Source organism: Neolamprologus brichardi, chromosome 3, assembly GCF_056152115.1.
Source record: "Neolamprologus brichardi isolate AB-2024 chromosome 3, ASM5615211v1, whole genome shotgun sequence".
NCBI classification, from domain to species: domain Eukaryota; kingdom Metazoa; phylum Chordata; class Actinopteri; order Cichliformes; family Cichlidae; genus Neolamprologus; species Neolamprologus brichardi.
The window spans coordinates 19,522,231-19,545,680 of NC_142106.1; the positions used below are offsets into that span (position 1 = coordinate 19,522,231).

Consider the following 23,450-nt stretch of genomic DNA (forward strand, 5'->3'; position numbering starts at 1 on the left):
GAGATGCTTTATACATCTGGCTCTGCCTCTACAGTTAACTCTCAAGGACACTATTGGCCCTCACACAGGGAAGTATTTAAAGTGTGTTGATGCCGTTTAAAAGCTGAGCTGGTTTGGTGATATGGTTGTTTGTCGTCTGGTATTCATTCACAGAATATCAAACTCATCTGGATTCTTGTCTGACTGCATACTTTAACTGTCAGGAAAAATCTCTGAAAAAGAGAAAATGTAGCAGACACCACGCCTATGGCTTTAAGCCTCATGCCCTCCAGATAAACACCTGCTGGTGAAAGCCAAGCACAAAAAGCTTCAATCAATTTTTTTTTATCAATGCATCTTTTTCTCTTGGTGGACTAATAATACAGTAGTACTGTGTGAAAGCATTGAGGTACCTGTAGTTTCTTTATGTTTAGCTAGGAAAAAGGGAAATATGTGCATTGAATTGTAATGCAATTGGAATAATTGGGCCTTATTTACAAGCATTTGTGTGGAAATATTTTTACCCTGTGCAAATAAATAAAAATATATAAATCAAACTGAGTGTAATGAAGTAGAACTGAAAAATATCTGAGAAAAGTGGAAAGTTACTCGACACCACACATTGATGTCCTCAAGATAAACAGGTGTTAATAAACATATCAGCAATGGATTCATTTTCTGTTGCTAGACTATTATTACAGTACAGTGTGAAAGTCTCTACCCACCTCTTGTTTTTTTTTTAAATATTTTACTAGGAAAATGGTAAATAAATGTAGCAATTTATTAAATTGTGTACAAGCATTCATGGAAATATAGGATATAAGGCAAAAACAGAGTTTGTACTCAAGGGCGTAGATTTGGCATGGACGGAAGGGACGTGTCCCCACCAATATCCAGCGATTATTGAATTGTCCCCACCAATAATTTGATCTCTTCGAGTAAAGAAAAACAATACCGATAGAAATTTAAAAAAAAAAAAAAAACGATTTGTCAACGTCTCATTCACCCAGCGGTGCAGAAAGAGTTAAATTATGTTCTCTACTGGAGTCCTATATCATGTGACAAATATGGCCAATGTGACTGGCTGTGCCTTTCAGGGAGCTCTGTTTAGTTTTAGCAGCGGCAAGCCTGCGCTGCGAGGAGGAGAGGAGGATGGCAGCAAAAAGAACCTGGATATAAGAAAGTATTTTTCAAAGAAACCTGTAAGTCACTTAAAGTCAAGTTCACTCATAAAATCTGTCCATCATAATAACGTTACAGGCTATGCAAGGCAATACATGCCCCTCTTATTACTCTTTCTGGGTTGCAAAATAAACTTTTAAAAATTTTCAGGCGAGAATGTGCAAACTTCAAATATCTGAGCCGGCGAGAACAGCAAACTCCCGGCACATTGTTTTAGGCTTTGGCCCACATCAGTCTAAAATGGTATGTAACCATGAATAACGTGAGGCTGTGAATCTGGGTTTTGGAGGGAGGGAGATCTTTTCTGAAGTCATGGATGGTTAAAGTGAGCAGGAAAGCAGGTGGGTTTCCAGATTCTCCACAGAAAGTTGGGTGAAACTGAGCGACGGTTCCTGGCAGGTAAGATTCAGGCAGGCAGCTGGTTGGAGGGAAGGACCAGTGACAGAAGAAATCCAGATAAGAGTCGAGGTGAGTGGATAATGATCTGTAGGTGCAGGAAACTGGAGACACAAAGAAGGCGAAATTAAACAGAGGAACACTTGGAGCAAGCAGAACATGGAGGCTGATTTCAAAACTACTGTTTAGATGATAATCTGATAAATACTGGAGCTCTGAGGTGGTCCTTAAAACTTCATCGCTGATTGCAGACAATGAGCCGCATGTGGAGAGAGGCAGATGTAGACCCAGAACTTCACCTGGAGGAAGGACCTGAGCTTTGAACAGAGTAAGAAAACATTCCCCAAAACACCACCGACACCCCGGATCATGACACCAGCACTTGTATTCACTGATCTGAGAGGCTGGAATCAGAGTTGTGGTTCCAAGTAGTGAAAATAATAAATAAGAGTAAAATTTGAATTGCAAGTCTGCAGCTCTCAATATATCTGTGAAAATATCAGTTGATTGCAAATATTTTTCCTGTATCTGCAAGTTTAAAAGACAAGAATGTGAAAACATTTTATAAGTAAAAGAAAAACCTGTTCTACACATTCTGACTTTTATTCTGTAAATGTTCACATTTTGCAGCATATTTAACTTGATATTCAACGGTGTGAAACACAGAAATACTTGCAGTAAAGATAAAGTCACTGGCTCTGTGTCTGAAAGCCAAATGTCTCATATTTGAAGGATTAATAACTGTGTGATATTTAATGATTTTTGTGTCTGAATGTGAACATTTTTGAAATGAAAAACAATTCATGGTATAATATGTGCCATGGTGTTACAATGTGGCAGCTTTTTTATTCACTTATCATTCGTATATAATAAATGTAAAAGCTGATCTGCCTCCTTTGTTCATGTTCAAAGGGTTAAACAAACAGTGTCTACGTCAAACTGCTCCACTTCCTGCACTGTGTCAAAGCCTGATAACTCCTCCCTCTTCTTCCTGAAACACTGTAAATGTATTTCCTTGTTCCCTCCCCTTTAGATCTGCAGTTTGAAGATGGGTGTAACAAACATGTTGTAACGTTTCAGAGCCGACAGGCTCCATTCACTACAGAAAAGTATGTTATGAGATCAGAGGTCAGAATACTTTCGTTTCTGCCAGAGAGAAACTGAGAGGAGAAATGGCACAGAAAGGAGTTCAGCTGGACAAAGAAACCTTCTCTTGTTCCATCTGTTTGGATCTACTGAAGGATCCGGTGACTATTCCCTGTGGACACAGCTACTGCATGAACTGTATTAAAACCCACTTTGATGAAGAGGACAGGAAGGGAATCCACAGCTGCCCTCAGTGCAGGAAGACTTTCATACCGAGGCCTGTCCTGGAGAAAAACACCATGTTAGCAGCTTTAGTGGAGCAGCTGAAGAAGACTGGACTCCAAGCTGCTCCAGCTGATCACTGCTATGCTGGACCTGAAGATGTGATCTGTGATGTCTGCACTGGGAGGAAACTGAAAGCCATCAAGTCCTGTCTGGTGTGTCTGATCTCTTACTGTGAGAAACACCTCCAACCTCACTATGATTCACCTTCATTTAAGAAACACAAGCTGGTGGCCCCCTCCAAGAAGCTCCAGGAGAACATCTGCTCTCGTCATGATGAGGTGATGAAGATTTTCTGTCGTACTGATCAGCAGAGTATCTGTTATCTCTGCACAATGGATGAACATAAAGGCCATGAAACAGTCCCAGCTGCAGCAGAAAGGACTGAGAAGCAGAAGGAGCTCGAGGTGAGACGACTAAACATCCAGCAGAGAATCCAGGAGCGAGAGAAAGATGTGAAGCTGCTTCAACAGGAGGTGGAGGCCATCAATGGCTCTGCTGATAAAGCAGTGGAGGACAGTGAGAAGATGTTCACTGAGCTGATCCGTCTCCTCCAGAAAAGAAGCTCTGATGTGAAGCAGCAGGTCAGATCCCAGCAGGAAACTGAAGTGAGTCGAGTCAAAGAGCTTCAGGAGAAGCTGGAGCAGGAGATCGCTGAGCTGAAGAGGAAAGACGGCGAGCTGGAGCAGCTCTCACACACAGAGGATCACAACCAGTTTCTACACAACTACCCCTCACTGTCAGCACTCAGTGAGTCTACACACTCATCCAGCATCAATATTCGTCCTCTGAGGTACTTTGAGGATGTGACAGCAGCTGTGTCAGAGACCAGAGATAAACTACAGGACATTCTGAGAGAGGAATGGACAAACATCTCACTGACAGTCACTGAAGTGGATGTTTTACTGTCACCACCAGAGCCAAAGACCAGAGCTGGATTCTTAAAATATTCACGTGAAATCACACTGGATCCAAACACAGCATACACACATCTGTTATTATCTGAGGGGAACAGAAAAGCAACATTTATGGAACAACAACAGTCTTATTCTGATCATCCAGACAGATTCACTGTATATTTTCAGGTCCTGAGTAGAGAGAGTCTGACTGGACGTTGTTACTGGGAGGTGGAGTGGAGAGGGGGAGGAGTTGATGTCGCAGTTGCATACAAGAATATCTCCAGAGCAGGGATGGGTAATGAATGTGTTTTTGGATTCAATGACAAATCTTGGGCATTAAACTGTAACACAAACAATTTTCAATTTTGGCACAACAATGTCCAAACTGTCCTCTCAGGTCCTCGGTCCTCCAGAGTAGGAGTGTACCTGGATCACAGAGCAGGTATTCTGTCTTTCTACAGCGTCTCTGAAACCATGACTCTCCTCCACAGAGTCCAGACCACATTCACTCAGCCGCTCTATGCTGGAATTGGTTTTTATCAAAATGGAGACACTGCAAAGTTGATTAAAGTCAAATAGACCTTTGAGCTTCCAGTTTTTGGTTCTTGTCTATCTTTACTGTTGAGAGTTCACTGTTGTGCTGTTTCTTCTCTGCACAGAGATCACTTTATAGCTGCGAGTTTGACATCTTATGATTGCCCGTAAATTTACCTGAAATTGTATAAAAATCAATGCAGCACTTTTTCTCTGTTGAATCTTTGTGAACAGATCAGAGTGACATGTGAGGAATTTATTTCAAAACAGTTTCCACTAGACACCAAAGTAAGTAAACAAAGTAATTATCATAAACATAATCAAGCAATAATTCAACAGTTTTAGGGCTTCGAGTTTTTTCATTGCTTAAACGACAATAACACTGGAACTTTATTTATTGTTATTTCTTAAAGATTTGGATTTTATAGGTGGCCAGTCTTATGTAGTTTAAATAGAACAAACTACATATTATGTAGTTTGTCATATTTTCTGAATTGGCAGGATTTCTCTTCCTTTCTGTTGTTTATTTACTTCCTTTACATAGAAGAAAATATTGTTTTAATACAAGAAAACCTCCACAAAAAGTAGTTCATGTCTCTCAGTCAGTCCAGTGTGTGATGTCTCGTGAACTCAGTAAGATCGATGGAGGGGAGTTTGTGGCAGAAATTAACTGAGAGATTAAACGTTGTGAATAATTCTCAAACTGCTTTGACGCTGTGTTGATGAGAGTAAATCTAAGTTTCATAGTCTTTTAAAATCAATAAAATGATGAATTCTCTGATGGTTTTTATCTTGACCTACAGAAAGCTTTTCATACAGTAGATCATATCAGTTATTCAGGAAACTAGAGAGATATGGAATAAGATGTGTAGCCTATTCCTGGTTAGAAAATGGACAACTGTGTTGTTTATACAGATGATACAAATTTATTGTGTTCTGGACATAAAATGTAAAGGATCTCTTGTATGCAATTGAAAATGAACTGGACATTTTTAAGATGTGGTTTGATATCAATAAATTGTCCCTTAATTTCAAGGAGACTGAATTCATGCTTTTTGTGAGTAGAAAAGAACATGAATGAATATGAATATTTCTACATAATTTACTTCAACTTCTGCTAGCAACACTACTGAGGTGACTATAGCTCAGGAGGTGGAGCAGGTCATCTACTCCATCTTAGCCTTCAGCTCCTGTCAAGTTAAACCGATTTTAAAACAAATGAAAATAGCCACCGGTGTATAAGGACCTCGGCCCAGCAGCCAGAAATCCACCCAGGCAAAGCAGCAGCTCGGCAATCTCTAAATTAAAGCAGGACATCACTTACACTGAACAGCTGACCTCAGCAGGAATATCCTCCCACCTTGCTTCATATCTAGGGTTAGGGTCACACCCTAATAAGTAACGGCAAGTGGTGGCGGAGTCCACTACAAGCTTCTCCGCAGGAATAAAACAATATTTTCTTCCTACAGGGGTACAAATAACTTTAAACCTCTACCAAATTACCAAAACGCAAGCGTAACATTTTCTGTGACCTACCGCTCCAATAGAAGGCTATGGGACCCACATACAGCTGTCATAGAAAAGTAAAAGATGCCAAATAGCACAGCTTATATGAGGCATTCGCACAGCTCCAGGTTCACACAAGAGATAGACTAATTACCTGCATCCATGCTTATTAAAGGAAAAAACCCAACTTTGTTGCTGTTGTTCTAAAGGAATAAACAATGCAAAGAAATATTTTTTAAATTGCAGTTTTCTTGGTGTGAACCTCAAAGGGTTAATGCTTGAAGTGATTACTCTCTAAGGATGTAAGCTGTATGGAGTACTGCACATGTAGCTTTGAATGATTCTTGATGAGGTATTCCTCATAGACTGCTTTAACCTGAGTATTTAGTAAAAACTCAGTAAAATAAATAAATAAACAAACAAACACAGAGTCAGTTCTAAAAAAAATAATCAGTGGAAAAATGAAACATAACTTTTAACTTAAGCTGCCAAATGGCTGTAATTGGTTTCAGCACATAAATATTGGGCTTTGCTATTTGAATCCATAGTTAATGGTTAATGAGGGGTTACTGCAGTGGAGGCTTTTAAAAAAATAAAACAAATTGGTGTTACTGTCCTTACAGATGTGGCAAGAGACAGAAAACATGCTGCTGTTTGCACATATTCAGTCCAGTTTACTGAAGAACACCTCAGGCTGTCAGGTTGAAACAGTTGGTCGTGGTTTTGTAACATAAACACTGGACCTCCTCTCAGCGTTCCCGCTCTATCTGCTATTCCCAAACAGAGACTCAAGTTTCTCCGTGACTGCAGCTGCCAGTTAAAGCTGACGTCACAGCCCAATTTAACAGCATTATGCTAGTAATTAGAATCAAACATGTGATAAAGGAGAGCCCTTGATGACAAATATGCATCATGAGAACTGCTGATAATGAATGAAAAAATCTTTAGGAAAAGTTATCTGAGGAGAATTTTTTACTTTAGTCTGGCCCCAGTCCCATCTGCTATCATGAAGAAGGCGGGTTTTTAACCTATGCTGCAGCGAGACACCGGGTGGCGATATAGATTGGCTTCATTCTTTGGGAGCTATTAGGTCATCTACGTTTTTTTACAGTCACTGGTGCACATGAAGAGAATTTCATCTGAGTCGGTTGTAGAGGAAAGGCAGACTGTAGCCACCCTACAAAAAGAGCAAACTCTCACAAAAACATGATGACACTACACAACAAAGCAAAAAAAAAAAATGTATGACAGATGAAAACTACATGACAAAGTACTTCATTATAACAGTGACATGAAAAAAATGGCACAGATTACAAATTATGTGAATGACCATTTATGTTAAAAATGAGTGCTACACATCCCACTTGGCCTATCAGTGCCCTCTGGCTGCCTCCGAGGTCCCACAGGCTGCCCCAACCCAATAGGAATTCTTCTACAGCCTGGTGGCTCCCTTCACCTCCGGTGTCCATATGGTTCAGCAGTTACCACCACAAAACGGCACCAACCATCTTACAGCCACAGCTCAATGCAGCTTCAGTGATGAAGGTGCTGAACATGGTCCATTCAGTCTCAATGTCCCCAGTCTCGTACAGACTCCTGTCAAAGCTCTGCCGTAGGTGAGAGTTGAAGATGCCTCTACTAAGTATTCCCAACACACCATCATTATACATTTAGGTCTGTCCAGTGTCCTCCCACGCTGCCTGATTTATCTCACCCCAGGTGGGAATCTTTTGACAGCTTAGCACCTCTCATCACTCGAGTGTCCAGAACATACGGTCGGATATCTGATGATATGTTTACAAAATCGATCAACATGTGACCTAGGGTGTCCTGGTGCCATATGCACTTATGGTGACTCTTGTGTTTAAATATGTTTTTGTACCTTATCGTACCATAACTAGTGCAGAGACAAACCCCCCCCTTCCCCCAAATCCTTAGAGAAGGGGGGGCTTTTGGTCACGTCTGAAAGTCGAACCAGACAAACGAACTCAAATGCAGATCACACACGGAGGCACTGCTGAATGGGATTTACAAGACTTTATTTACAAACAGAGTGTAATAGCGATGGCTTGACCGTCAACTGTGAACCATGGTGTGACGGGACCTGTGAGAGATGTGTGATTTACTTGAAAGCATGAACTGTTAAAAATAAACACAAGGCACTAGAATAACTATGAACACAGGGATTCTGTTCATTCAATCTAAACCCCAAATTATTCTACAATACATTTGTAGACACACTAGAGAAACTAAAGGCAAGCAGTGATTGGAGATATTGCACGACTAAAATTACTGCCATTGTGTGCCGTTAACTTGCAATATCATCTCTCATGTGGTCATTTCAATGATAGGATGAATGAATTCATAAATTGGTAAACAAACAGACACATTTACTACATTTCATGAACACCAAACGTTCTACAAAGAGAAAAAATTTGTAGCTAAAACATGATCAAGTGAGTAATGTACTAAGCAGGGCCAGATCTACAGAGGTGGCATGTGCCACCCTAAATTAACTTCTTTCCACCCGTGGTGCCTCCCCACTTTTGCATGTGAGTATGTCGTTTATTTAAATAAGCTAGCATTAACACTTTGAGCCTAGCTAAATTTAACACTGAATATAAATTCGAAAACTGAATATATTTCATATATATTGCAAAGCTGAATATACTGTACTCTCATGCTCATTAATTTGACTATGTTTCCATAATTTTTGTTCTTTGCTGACTATGAAGAAAAGTTTTATTATTTATTTATTTGTATTTATTATTATTATTTTATTTATTTGTTTTAACAGTCTGTTTTTTTGCACAGTAAGTGTTTTCCCTGACAGGTGCAACTATATTTTTTATAGGCAAATTGAGAGTGACTACCAGTATAGTTTAATGTGCAGTTGTACCTAATCAAGTGGCCCATTCATGTAGAAGTGTTTGTCTGTAATTGTAGTTTTTACCACAACATCTAGAATACATCCTACTTATCACTGCATGTGTTGAAATTATGACTAAATCCATCTTTTAAACTTTTCTTCTGTAGGAGACATAACAAATCATCTAAAAATATATAAGGTTAATTTCAATAAAAAAAAATGAGCATACACAAAGTAAAATTAAATGCAATGTTCATACTGTATAAACCACTGGATACATGAAGTTTACAGGTAGCAACATTCACAACATGAAGGTTTTGGTTGTGATATTATTTTCACTCTTTGTTAAATGTTTCTTTGTTCTCTATTATTTTAATAGTCTGTATCTCTTTTTGCACTGAGTCCAGTGAAGACTGAGCGCTTCTGACCAGGGGCGATTTTAGCACATTTTAAGCAGCCTCAAAGATTTCTTACTTTTTTTGACAATATTTGCTGTTTGTGTGACACACTACTAAAAATATAAAAAGAATACAGTACCTAGTTGAGCCGTAACATTTTAACAACAAATGTATAGAACCCCCCCCCCCCCCCCCCCCCGCCCCCTCCCAAAATGGTTTGTTCCAGCTCCCCCCTGCTCTGGCTCTAGTGCTGTTGCTGCCAGAGCGATTAATGATGGGATTTCCGGCTCTTTTTAGAGAACCGGCTCTTTCGGCTCCCAACCGGCTCTTCAGGTTGTTTTGTTGCTTTAATTAATTTATTATTAACAATAATATAAAATTATGCACAAAAGGAATTACTAATGTAAAAACAAGTGGTTTTATTTATATATGTTTATATATAAATATTTACGGTGGCCCCTAGAGACAAAGCTCTCGTTCTTCCATTTGCGCAACATCTCTAAAATTAGAAATATCCTGTCTCAGAGTGACGCTGAAAAACTAGTTCATGCATTTATTACTTCCAGGCTGGACTACTGCAATTCATTATTATCAGGATGTCCAAAAAACTCACTGAAAAACCTTCAATTAATCCAAAATGCTGCAGCAAGAGTACTGACAGGGACTAGAAAGAGAGAGCATATTTCTCCTGTTTTGGCTTCCCTTCATTGGCTTCCTGTTAAATCCAGAATTGAATTCAAAATCCTGCTCCTCACATACAAGGTCTTAAATAATCAGGCCCCATCTTATCTTAATGACCTTGTAGTACCATATTACCCTATTAGAGCACTTCGCTCCCACTCTGCAGGCCTACTTGTTGTTCCTAGAGTATTTAAAAGTAGAATGGGAGGGAGAGCCTTCAGTTTTCAGGCCCCTCTTCTGTGGAACCAGCTTCCAGTTTGGATTCGGGAGACAGACACTATCTCTACTTTTAAGATTAGGCTTAAAACTTTCCTTTTTGCTAAGGCATATAGTTAGGGCTGGACCAGGTGACCCTGAATCCTCCCTTAGTTATGCTGCAATAGATGTAGGCTGCCGGGGGATTCCCATGATGCATTGAGTTTTTCCTTTCCAGTCACCTTTCTCACTCACTATGTGTTAATAGACCTCTCTGTATTGAATCATATCTGTTATTAACCTCTGTCTCTCTTCCACAGCATGTCTTTTATCCTGTCTTCCCTCTCTCACCCCAACCGGTCACAGCAGATGGCCGCCCCTCCCTGAGCCTGGTTCTGCCGGAGGTTTCTTCCTGTTAAAAGGGAGTTTTTCCTTCCCACTGTCGCCAAAGTGCTTGCTCATAGGGGGTCATATGATTGTTGGGTTTTTCTCTGTATCTATGAAGCGCCTTGAGGCGACTTTTGTTGTGATTTGGCGCTATATAAATAAAATTGAATTGAATTGAAATTGAAAAGCACGTACAAACTCCAAAACACATTTCTAGCGTTAACTGAACTTCCAAAACAGAGCTACCTAGATCACTTAAATTACACAATTGAAAGCATGAAAGCATATGTGTATGGTTTGTGTATTTGTACACAAGCACTCATATATATTCAAATAATTTAAACAAATGTTCATTTACCTGTTACTACCACACACCAAATCCGGTCGTTGGTACTTGCTGGCTTGTGTAGCCACTCGGTAACAAAAGCTCAACACTACGCCGAGCATCCTGGAGCACTTCTGTTGTGTTTTGTACGTGTTTTGGAGTTTGTACGTGCTTTGTCTCTAGGGGCCACCGTAAATATACTTTTATTTATTCACTCCACATAAAATGTAACAAATAAATCATATAATACAAAATCCATCTATTCACAGTTCAACTTTTAACTATTTAAATTTTCAGCTTTTTCCTTTTAAACTAATTTAAAGTGAAACAACACAAAACACTGCAAACCACAACACAATTAAATATAAATTAAAATATGAAAACAAAAAGAAGATGCATATTGATGCATATTCTCTGTCATATGGACCTGCATGAATAAACTTTCTGAATCCTTTATAATCTGCAACTGAAAATAGTTGTGGATGATAACTATACCTTTCTAATGTGACGTTGTTGTCCCTCTCCTGCTCTGTTCCCGTGCTACTGCGAGTGTAACTACCGCCCCTCCCCCCTCATCCCAGCGCAAAGCACAAGGCTCGCATGCGGAAGGAAAGCGGAAGCGAGAGAGAGGGTGAGAGAAAGAAAAAAAAACACCCACGGCTCCCAATAAGGAGCCGGCTCGCGTCGTCCGCTGAGACGCAGCGGAGCGGAGGTGTAAGTGCCCTTCTTAAAACAGGACATATTAGCTGCATTTGACCTTCAGTTACTCTTTATATAGTTAGGTAGGAGTCAGACCATGTTTCTTTTTAGCTGAAAAACATTACACCCAGGTAACGACAATGTTTGCTACCCTACAATCCTTCCTACTCGGTAGTAAAATCAGTGACATTTGACCATCTTATTGCTCCCATTGAAATGTATACAGCCTATTTAAAATCTAAAACTTAAAATTGTCCGTAGCCTACTGTTGTTACCACCTGTTTGAAATGGATACTAACTAGCTAACTGACTGGATGCCCATTAACCTTATAACTCCTGTTGTGTGTGTGTGTGTGTGTGTGTGTGTGTGTGTAGAGAGAGGCAGCCAGGTTTATAATGGATATAAGGAAGTTTTTTCCAAAAAAAGGAGCCACATTCAGGTAAAAGTGTGAAGTCAAATGATCTGTCTCTCAAGAATAATGTTGAATCAGTGTTTCAATATTTATATGTTTTATTAGATGTACATGTGGTTTGGTTATTTGCCTTTTGGTTGAAAGTACACTGAGAGAGGACTTTTTGTTAGTGATCTTAATAGAATTTTTTTCATATTAATGTAATTTTTCATCAATTTGAATACAGTCTATTTGTGTATGATTGTCAGTCCAAAGAGGGAGAGAGGAAAGAGGGGAACGTGAGGAGAAAGTACAAGATCAGGAAGAACCAGGTAAGGAAACAGACAGGGAATAGTGACAGACACAACAGAAACTGTTAAACTGACAAAGAGAAAAAACCTTATTTTACTCTAACAATCAGGAAGTTGTGTCCTTCGTATATTAAAGCTGTTATACAGAATCTGCAAAACAAACTGGGTTGAAACATTTTTGAGCCTCTTTAACAACATTCCAACATAACATTATCATTGATCGGGGAGATTAAAATGAATGATATATTTTTATGTGGTTCAGCAACAACTCTACTAAAACTTATCACTGCCGCAGTACGTACATCACATTTGCACAGAAAATGCCAAACAGAGCCCTGGTGGAGTGAGGAGCTGTAAAGAGAAGCCGATGCTCTTTTTATATTCTAAAAATGTTTTAAGCTTATTTCAAAGATTCTGTACTGCAGCTTTAAATGTTTTCCAAAAGCACACATACACTTACCTTATCAGTGTTTCTCAAACTTTTTACAGTGTGCACCACCTGAGAAAATGTCAGTTCTCCCATGTACCACTATGAAAGCATGAAACTCATAAATCTTACAACACAAAATTAGTATCTGCAGCAAAGATTTTTTCATACATTGTATACATTCTACCACAGGCAAAGTTGCCTCCATTTTTATAGTTTTTTATGAATATTTTGTAATCATTTATTCGTGATAATTTATTCTGCTCTGGGAGTGTTTTGTATTTATCAGTATCATACTGTTTACTTTTTACTCACTATTAGCATCATTCATTATCCCCCCCCCCCCCCCCCCCCCCCCCCGGTCTAAAATAGACCACAGTTAGTTTTAAAACACTAGAATAACCCATAGGAACCTTAAAAAAATAAATGTCAACAATCATCGCCCCCCCCCCCCCCCCCCCCATTTTATGCATAACTGCATTTCATGATTTCTTATAATCTCAAACAGAAATGTATTATTCCCCTTCCGTCATTCAATGCATTTTTTTTTTCATTTCTGAGTACTTATTTTATCTTTGTCTCTTTTTAACACCCGTTATTGAACTTTAGTTGAACTTTAGTGTTTATCAATCACAACACAAATTACTTCTTCCCATTGTTATACATAATCAAATCAAAAACCTTCCTATTTCTGGATATCTGTGCCTGCTGTTTAGGCTAAATCCTAACACACATACAAGCTTTTGTCTGAGCCGAGGGATCTCAGTCTTATTGATCATATGTAATGTGAGGAACATCTGATTTGGTCTATTTGATGAAACATGTCATGCAAGCAGAAGTGACCATTTTCACCACAGTGCTCATTAGTTATAGAAAAGCAGGTTATACATACCACCCAATTTCATGAATATCTTTAAACAGAACATTTTTTTAAGCATAAACAGAAAATCGGTTGACTACAACATTCAAGCAGATTTTTGTCAAAAGAGATATAAGAAAGACATAAGAAAGACAGATATAACAAGTGTGCTAAAAGATATTAACAACAGTATGAATGAAAAATCTTTAGTATCCAAAAGAGAAAAGATCAAACCCTTTTATTCAGTTTTTTGAAGCAGATCACTGCAGGCCATTGCGAGCTTAAAAAAGGGTTTGCCACAAGATTCTAAGATTTGCTCGTTCGTTGCACCTACACACACACACACACACACACACACACACATGCACACACACACACACACACACACACACACACAGAGACAGACACACACAGACAGACAGTCAAAAGTCATGCATGGACAGTTTATAGTAGCTTGTTATTTTGGATAAACAGAAAGCTTAAAAATAATCATTCATAGCACAATTAAAATGAGAGATTTATCTGAAAGGCTAAAAATGTCAAATTCAGCCAAAAGGTGAATATTACTTTGCAACAAAGAAGCCGATGTATTTTAGTTTGTACAGGTTCTAAAAAAGGTAAAATTCACTGTGTTGCAGGTTAGCACAGTTGGATACTTTTTAGAAGTTACCTTATAATAATCACAAAATAACTTAGTGATTTTGTTTTGATGTATTTTTGTCATATTAGTGATGTTGGTAAAATATGAATATGTATTATTTTGTGTATAATATAATCCTGTAATTCTTTTGCACGTTTTTTTTTTCCTTTTTAGCTTGTTTAATTCTACTTATAACAAAGTAGTTAACATGCACACATTTAGCACACAACAACGGCAACAACAAAAAATCTCCCTAATGCAAGAATAAACTTACCACATTTCCGGGCAATTACATAGAAGATTATCACGGCCACAACGGCAGCAATGGCAGTGCCAGCAATGATGGCAAGGCGTGTGTTAGCTTGAGAACCTGAAAAATATATGTAAGAAGTGGCTTGAAAATAAACTTTTTACTTAAATGCAATTAATCTGATTACGTATAAATTTTCTATGTAATTTTGTAGCAAAAGTACAATGTCAAATATTATACTTCATGGAATCGGATCAAATGAAACCCAATATTCTGGTTTCTGTTTAAATATTTACTTTACTGGAATACATTCAGTTTATGCCAAGTATATTTTCCTTAATAATTATTTGAATAAATAAATATTGCAATTACTATTTTTATTTAGCCTCAATATATAAATAATGTGGTTTCCCAACATAGTTACTTAAACTTCCTGTTGGTTTTGGATCACCAACTGAAACACTTACGTCTGTTTAATGTCTGCTGGGATCACACTGAAAGTAAAATAATATTTTTTTCACAAAAAGAAGAATTTGTTGTCATAACTGCTCTATTAATATTTAGAAATAAAAATACCACAATCAGAGTAAATTTAGACTTGTTGACATGTTTCTTGGAGCTGTTGAAACAATGTGAGAAATGTTTAACTACTAAAATCCTTTTCTCACTCTCATCTGTTGTTGAACTACTTGTAGTCTAACAATATAACTAAATAAGGTTAGATGTTAGTGGGGAATTAGTTTTCCCCAAAGGTTATCTCAGCCTTCATTCTGTTCTGTGGCTGTAGCTCAGGCGGTAGAGCAGGTCATCTACTGATTGGAAGGATGGTGGTTCGATTCCTGGCTTCCCCTAGGCTGAATACCAAATGGGCATGAGGAACTCCAAATTGCTCTCCGATGCATCCATCGGTGTATGAATGCCGATGGATGATAATAGTGAGGAAAGCACTTAGAAAAAATTTGCTTGTGCGAACACACATTTCCCATTTACAACCCCTGCTGAGTGCTTTACACTGCTGCCCCTGGGACTTCGACCCAGATAACTGGTAAAACATGGATAAATGCAAGGGCGTAGATTTGGCATGGACGGAAGGGACATGTCCCCACCAATATCCAGCGATTATTGAATTGTCCCCGCCAATAATTTGATCTCTTTGAGTAAAGAAAAACAAACCCGATAGAAAGAAAAAAACGATCTGTCAGCGTCTCATTCACCCAGCAGTGCAGAAAGAGTTAAATTACGTTCTCTACCGGAGTCCTACCTCATGTGACAAATATGGACAATGTAATTGGCTGTGCCTTTAAGGGAGCTCTGTTTAGTTTTAGCAGCGGTAAGCCTGCGCTGCGAGGAGGAGAGGAGGACGGCGGAAGAACCTGGATATAAGAAAGTATTTTTCAAAGAAACCTGTAAGTCACTTAAAGTCAAGTTCACTCATAAAATGTGTCCGTCATAATAACGTTACAGGCTATGCTAGGCTTTGGCCCGCATCAGTCGAAAATTGTATATAACCACAAATAATGTGTTTTGGAAACTAACTGCACAACAGGCAGCACTATTAGTTCTCTCAGTCTCAGAGCAGCATTTCTAATTTTGATTGAAACTGTCAGAGAAAACGGCAGCCTCGAGTAAGCCAGGATATTAGTTTACAGAGGCTGTTAAAATTATATGTCTAACGTTAAATGTTGGTGACACAATAATTTCATCCTAATGTTACTGACATATTCATTGGGTTAATTTGTGAGACAAAATATGATGAGGTAGTTATGATTTTGCAAATATTCCACCTTGTAGTGCAGTTTGCACAAATTATTTTAAAAATGTGCTCACCCCACAAACATTACTGATGAGTCAAGATCTGCACAAATTGACAGAAACACTGAAGCAGCCACACATTATATTCTTATTGTCATGTATGTCCTATTTGTCAGGTGACAGAGGCAGCTTTTCAAGGTTCAAGGTTCTTTATTTGTCACATGCATAGTTATGCTACACGCCATACAAGCAGGGCTACAAAGCTGTCTCACACCCGGTTTTTGGGAAGTCTGACCACAACGCCATCTTCCTCATTCCCCAGTATAAACAAAACATACGGAGGGAAGAAGTAACCACGAGGGAGGTAAAACGGTGGTCTGCCCAATCAGAAGCTACGCTACAGGACGCAGGTGACTGACTGGTGATTTGGTGCTATAGATTAACTATTATTTATCATCATAACAATTGTTAGGCTGCTGATGTAAATTGATTCATTAGTGTATATTTGACAAATAATCTGAATTGACATGTCTCACTTTTTATATGGCACGAATCAATGTGTTATTTTATCAGGTAGCAATATGTCCTAGTGCAGTCAGAGGGGAAGAGCCAAAGGTGAGGCACATCAAGCACAGAATAATAATTTTAATCTGAGGATAAAACGCATGTACTTAGGATGAAAGATACTTCAGTGCTCTCAGAAGACTAAAAAGATGGGTAAGGTCAACAATGACGCGAATGAGAACAATGCTGCTGTGTGCCATGTCCACCAGGAGAGACTGGACAGTATAGATGTAAAACCAATATGCCAGCAGTTTATCTCAGTTAATGAGAGGAGCAGGCATGTGTTTGGCTCCTTCACATAGTGGACATTGAGTTGTTGTGTGGGGCATGTAGTCCATGTCTGTTTCTGTAACAGTAGTTCATGTTTAGAGTAAAACATCCCAGCTCACTGAGTTGATCAGGGCAATAGTGCCTAAAATGTTGCATAATTTTGCTGAGAGATCTTTTACTTTGTGGTAATCTTAGATGAGTAGTTTTATGGACAAAAACCAGCAGGTCATTCAGTGTTCCATTAGTGCTAATGTGTCAGAGATGTTGGTGTAGTATAACTGAAGTAATGTTGTCCTTAAGGTCATATTCTTTTATTGTCATGACTGTATTTTAAGCTATTTTTATTTTTGTATGATATCTGATTTATATGGATTATGGTTGAAGTAAACTAAAGTATAAAATACTTACTTAGTCATGTGTTTAATAGTAACTTAACATTATATAATTCACATATAAAACTATGAATTGTAATTTTAAATGGTTTAAAAGCATGTAGGCAAGTATATTTCTCCTTTTTTTTTTTATCAAGAAACAAAGACGAAAGTTAAAAAAAAAGAAACAGGGCAGGGTTCGGTGGTTGAATCATCCGTCCCCACCAATGCCAAAACCAAATCTACGCCCTTGTTTGTACAACTCTAATCTGGTGTGACCAACTTTACAACCACAACAGCCTGCTCTCTTCTAATTTCTTCAAGTAGTCTTCTGTAGTGTTATGCAGTCATTCAAGCATCTTTTTTGAATGTCGGCTGCCTTCTATTCTGTTCCTTGTCAACACACTACATTGGTAGTGTGTTAGGGATCATCGTCATTCTGAAAAAGGAACTTTTCCAGAAATTTACAGACAGATATTGCATGGTGGATCAAAATCTGATTGAACATAACTCATAATTCCATCAATTTTAGCAAGATCTCCAACATCAGATCTAAAGTGCAGCCCTGAATCAGGTCAGAGCGTTCACCATGTTTTACAGATGGCTGTAGAGACTCACTGTTGTACGGCTCTCATGAGGTCCTTTATATATATTGTCAAAAAATTGCCAACCAAGTGAGACTGATTAGAATTAGATAACATTTTTAGATACCAGCTCAGAAAAGGGAAAGGGACTGCTTTAGTCTCCAACAGTTGGCATTATGTAGCTGATTATATCACATGAATTCTTTTTGCTGCAGATGCCATCAAACTCATAGATGAGTAAAAAGCACAACTAGCATTCACTGTGCAAATGAGCCAGTCGGTCTCTGGTAACCGCCAATCACCATGAAACTGTGAAAGCTGCAAGCAAGTCTTCAGCTGCCATTTTTCATATGAAATACAGGCAACCGTTTCAATCTGCCGGAAACCAAAGCCACCAAACCAAACAGGGTTAAAAACAGCAACCAAATTTTTAACTTGAGCTTTTCTAGCATCACCAATCACCCAAAGCACTTTAGACTACAAACCAAAATTATTATTATTAAATAATTATTTGATCCCCTGTTGGGATCCATACAGTACATTTATTTTCTGTGTCTTTTAAATCCAGATTCAGAAGAGTTTTACGTGTTTTAAAGTGTTACAAAAACTTATTATTATTATTATTATTATTATTATTATTATTATTATTAGCCTAATACTGTGAGTTTTGCTAACACTCATATGATTAATGATCCTTTTATTCTCAGTCGCTGCAATTGCCCAAGAAATGTGGGGATATTACACCGGTTTTAATGACTCTGCACCAACTGCCCATTTGTTTAAGAACTGATTTTAGGATTATACTTTTAAAGTCTTTCATGGCCCCAAAATAGAATAGAATAGAATAGAATAGAATAGAATAGAATAGACCAGGGGTCGGCAACCCGCGGCTCCGGAGCCGCATGCGGCTCTTTAGTCTTTATTTTGCGGCTCTGGGTGGTTTGGGAAAATAAATTAGAAGTATTTAGCTGAAGTGTATTTTATTTGTGTTTAGTTCTTTTTTAACTTATAGTTCTAAATTGGAAGATTATTGTGATTTTGAAATATAAAAATAAAATTATATTTTATTATTTTTTCATAGCTCAGAATAAGCGTCACACTCGCGGAAGCCGGTATACCCGCCGAAACGCCGTGCATTTATCGAGACTTTCGACCCCAGGTAGGCCGATTATGGATCTTCGGATCCACATTATGTCAGCAGCTGTTCTCGACCGTGAACTATGTTAAAAAACAAACACCGCTCACGCCTCACAGATGACAGCTTACAGTCCTGCGTAAAGATGAAAGCCCCGATCTGCAGACGCTGTGCGCAGAGGTTCGGGACCATAAGTCCCATTGTAAACATATCACGGCAGACCCGACGATGTTTGAATGAACATGCTTTTCAGCATCTCTTTATTGATCGCTTTTCACACACGGTTGCTGTACGCATACAGCCGGCTGTAGCTTTTTAGCTCTCTTCAGAGAGAGCGCAGACTTTAAGGCAGCAATGCATGATTGCGGGTGCAGCTCAGGTGCGTCCGCCTCCCCTGCAGCGGCGCTCCAGACCACGCTCCGCCACACACATTAACCAGGTAAAATACATATTTAGGCAGAATTTTGCAAATATCTATTTTTTTTTAGCACCATAGAGCTTTTTTTCCAATTACTTTTTAAAAGTCAGGTCAAGGCTCCAAAAGCCCAAAGACGATATAAGGGTGGCGGTTCACAGCAGTTTTTGTTTACTACATGGATCATTTTAGTTCATCTGGGTGTCTTTCCTTTTGTTATATTTCTTAAAGAGTGCAAAATGTGTTAATTACATAAATAAAATGTAATTTTCTCTGTAGCACTTCATGGATTTTATAAGCAACACCTTATTTGCTCTGTGGATTCTTTTAAAAAGCAGTTAAAAACTTTTCTGTTCAAACAAGCCTTTTGTTGATCTATGTATTTTATATTCTTTACATTATTTACATTTGATCTTTTACATTGTGTATAATGTCTATTGATTGTATTGTTTATTTTAATATTTGTGTACAGCGCTTTGTGACTCCCTGTCTGTGAAAAGCACTTAATAAATAAACTTTACTTACTTACTTTAGTTGTTCACACAAAGCATAAAGGTAAAAAAAAAAAACCAATATACACAGTGTTATCTTCATTTTAGATTTCAAAAAGTATTTGCGGCTCCCAGTATTTTCTTTTGCGTGGAAACCGGGTCCAAGTGGCTCTTTGGGTGTTAAAGGTTGCAGACCCCTGGACTATTGGAACTGGTGTCTCTGTCCATCCATCCATACATCCATCTTCATCCGCTTTATCCGGGGCCGGGTCGCGGGGGCAGCAGCCTAAGCAAAGAGGCCCAGACCTCCCTCTCCCCAGCCACCTCCTCCAGCTCATCCGGGGGAACACCAAGGCGTTCCCAGGCCAGCCGAGAGATATAATCTCTCCAGCGTGTCCTGGGTCTGCCCCGGGGCCTCCTCCCGGTGGGACATGCCTGGAACACCTCACCCAGGAGGCGCCCAGGGGGCATCCTTACCAGATGCCCAAACCACCTCAGCTGGCTCCTTTCGATGTGGAGCAGCAGCGGCTCTACTCTGAGCCCCTCCCGGATGGCCGAACTTCTCACCCTATCTCTAAGGGAGATGCCAGCCACCCTTCGGAGGAAGCTCATTTCCGCCGCTTGTATCCGCGATCTCGTCCTTTCGGTCACTACCCACAGCTCGTGGCCATAGGTGAGGGTAGGGACGTAGATCGACCGGTAAATTGAGAGCTTCGCTTTTACACTCAGCTCCCTCTTCACCACGACGGACCGGTGCAGCGTCTGCATTACTGCAGCTGCAGCCCCAATCCGTCTGTCGATCTCCGGCTCCCTTCTCCCATCACTCGCGAACAAGACCCCGAGATACTTGAACTCCTCCACTTGGGGCAGGACCTCATCCCCGACCCGGAGTGGGCACTCCACCCTTTTCCGGCTGAGAACCATGGCCTCAGATTTGGAGGTGCTGATCCTCATTCCTGCTGCTTCACACTCGGCTGCGAACCGCTCCAGTGCGAGTTGGAGGCCCTCACCCGATGAAGCCAACAGAACCACATCATCCGCAAAAATCAGAGATGAGATCCTGAGGCCACCAAAGCGAAAGCCCTCCGCCACTTGGCTGCGCCTAGAAATCCTGTCCATAAAAATTATGAACAGAACCGGTGACAAAGGGCAGCCCTGGCGGAGCCCATCACCCACCGGGAACGAGTCCGACTTATTGCCGGCAATGCGAACCGAGCTCTTGCAACGGTTGTATAGGGATCGAATGGCCCGTAGCAATGGGCCAGACACCCCATACTCCCGCAACACCTCCCACAGGACACCCCGAGGGACACGGTCGAATGCCTTCTCCAAGTCCACAAAACACATGTAGACTGGTTGGGCAAACTCCCATGCACCCTCAAGTATCCTCGAGAGGATGAAGAGCTGGTCCAGTGTTCCGCGACCAGGACGAAAACCGCATTGTTCCTCCTGTATCCGAGGTTCGACTAGCGGACGAACTCTCCTTTCCAGCACCCTGGCATAGACTTTCCCGGGGAGGCTGAGGAGTGTGATCCCCCTGTAGTTGGAACACACCCTCCGGTCCCCCTTCTTAAAGATGTGGTGTCTCTGTACCAAGCAATACACAGCTGACTCTAAAGGCAATCTAGTGTTAACAGTTGGCAGTTGTTAATTACAGTTTTCATTGTTAACAACAAATAACCTCAATGAAAAACCTTAAACCAGAAAAACTGTAATGCCAAAATTCCCATAACAAAACCCCACTTTCATGATTGCTATTGATGTGGCAAAGGTAAATTAGCTCTCAATTTACCATTTTGTCACAATGGTTATAACACAGCTGATAATATTTAAATGCACAACAAGCTGCTGCTTTGCTTAAATATGATCTTTTATTGGAGCTGGGTCGTCTTAACTCTGCATCAGGTGATACTTTTTGTTTTGCAAACCTTTTTGTTCTTTATCTCATTGGGTGTGTCTCTGAAATGTTTCTGCATAAGTGCACACCTGTGCATTTTCAGATAACACATAGTTATGTGTGTAACACTGTCTGATTTTTCGTAAAGATTAGATTTCAGTTATGTCAGAAAACACATGCTATTTTATGTTATCTTCTAGGCTGTTTAATTTCATATTTAGCAGCTTGTATAAAGTTTTAGCAGGTGAGGGTACAGTGAAGCGAGACATCCTTCGAATGCCACTAAAACTGGAATTTTAATTCATTGTTATCAGAGATTCTTTAATAGGACGTTTCAAATTTAGAAGTATTTAAAGTGATGTCCAGTCTAATTAAAGGGAAAATAAATCAAAAAGGAAAATAATTAATGAAATACTTAAAATATGGTCTTCATCCTTCAAGGTCGGGTCCTCTAACAGTGGAGTACCTTTGCTGTTCCTAGGACTGCGCTCCTCTGGACAGAGATCTTGGATCTTGGTCCTGGCATCTGCTGGAGCCACTCGCCCAGCTTACTCTGATTACCATGGCGACCACTGTTACCTTTACCTTTACATAAAATCATATGACATGTGACATATACCGTAAATTGATGTGTTGTTCTGTGAATAGTCAGTGAAGCATTTGCGTTGACATGACTGATGGAATTTCATGAAATAAATTTGTTAAACTCAAAAATCAAAAAAAAACCTAAAACAAATAACCACCTACAATAATAAGTAAAAGACAAAAAAGTAAAAGACAAAAGATTAAAATAAGGAAAAAAAAAAGAGAAGCAACTGAAACTGAAACAAACTGCATGCACACAATAATCAAATAGTTTTGATCAAATAGATCAAAACAGGCGCTGCAGGCCTGGCAAAAACCACCTGTATAAAACACAGAGAATATAAATACATATAAAAACGAAAATCTGTGAATGTAATCATAATTAGGAAAAAGCAATTATATTTTTCTTGACAGTTGGTCTTATTGATCTAACGCCAAAGAAAAGACCCACGCGGTGCTTTGCTAGTGACACCTGCTGGCCAATTTGGTTTATCGCCAGATCTTGAAGATGATGTTCTGTGAAACAGTGACACAGACGAGTCCTGCACAAGTCAAAACAATACTTATCATACCATTCTGTCAATAACTGTGATCAACACATGTTTCGGAGAAATCTGCATATAAACAAGTCAAGTAAATAATGAGACTGTTAAAGACAGCAAGCTGTCTTTAAAGAGGATGAATCAGTGGTGCAGATTTAAAACATTGTACAAGTTTGAACAAGAGCAGGAAGAATCAGGTGAATAAATGGGCCGATAATGAAGTTAGCTGGAAAAAGAATGATCACACAGAATAATTTTTAAATAGCAATGACACCTTGTGGCGAAAAACTTAATCACCATCTCATGACTGGTTACCCTTCTCGCTACAGCAGCCAATTTAACTAGACATTGTGAGGCTTACCATGCAGTGGGCATTTCCTTCTGTGCGTTTATAAAGCAGCTGAGAGTATTAATACGTTTATTAGCTGTCACAACCTTTGTTGCTATCAGTTTATTGCAAGACCTGTGCATTTTTGTCGACGGGAGTTGTTTCTAAGTGTATCTTTGCATTCCACGTGGTGCATAGCATCCATATGCTAGTCCAGGC

At 39.4% G+C, this 23,450-nt stretch overlaps 1 protein-coding gene across 6 annotated transcripts; it reads left to right on the forward strand.

Moving 5' to 3' along the window:
- Positions 1-2,723: 2,723 nt before the first annotated feature.
- On the forward strand, positions 2,724-4,403 carry LOC148103778 (tripartite motif-containing protein 16-like). Of its 6 annotated transcripts, none has more exons than XM_087833012.1 (3): positions 2,730-3,471; positions 3,598-3,664; positions 3,782-4,403. In XM_087833012.1, exons 1-3 carry the CDS (start codon positions 2,730-2,732, stop codon positions 4,401-4,403), a joined length of 1,431 nt encoding a protein of 476 aa, XP_087689138.1. The 6 variants fall into 6 exon arrangements, with proteins under 6 accessions (XP_087689143.1, XP_087689138.1, XP_087689134.1 ...); XM_087833008.1 differs by having other exon boundaries at positions 2,730-2,764; positions 2,900-3,198; positions 3,271-4,403; XM_087832990.1 differs by having other exon boundaries at positions 2,730-3,198; positions 3,271-4,403.
- The last annotated feature ends 19,047 nt before the right edge of the window (positions 4,404-23,450 follow it).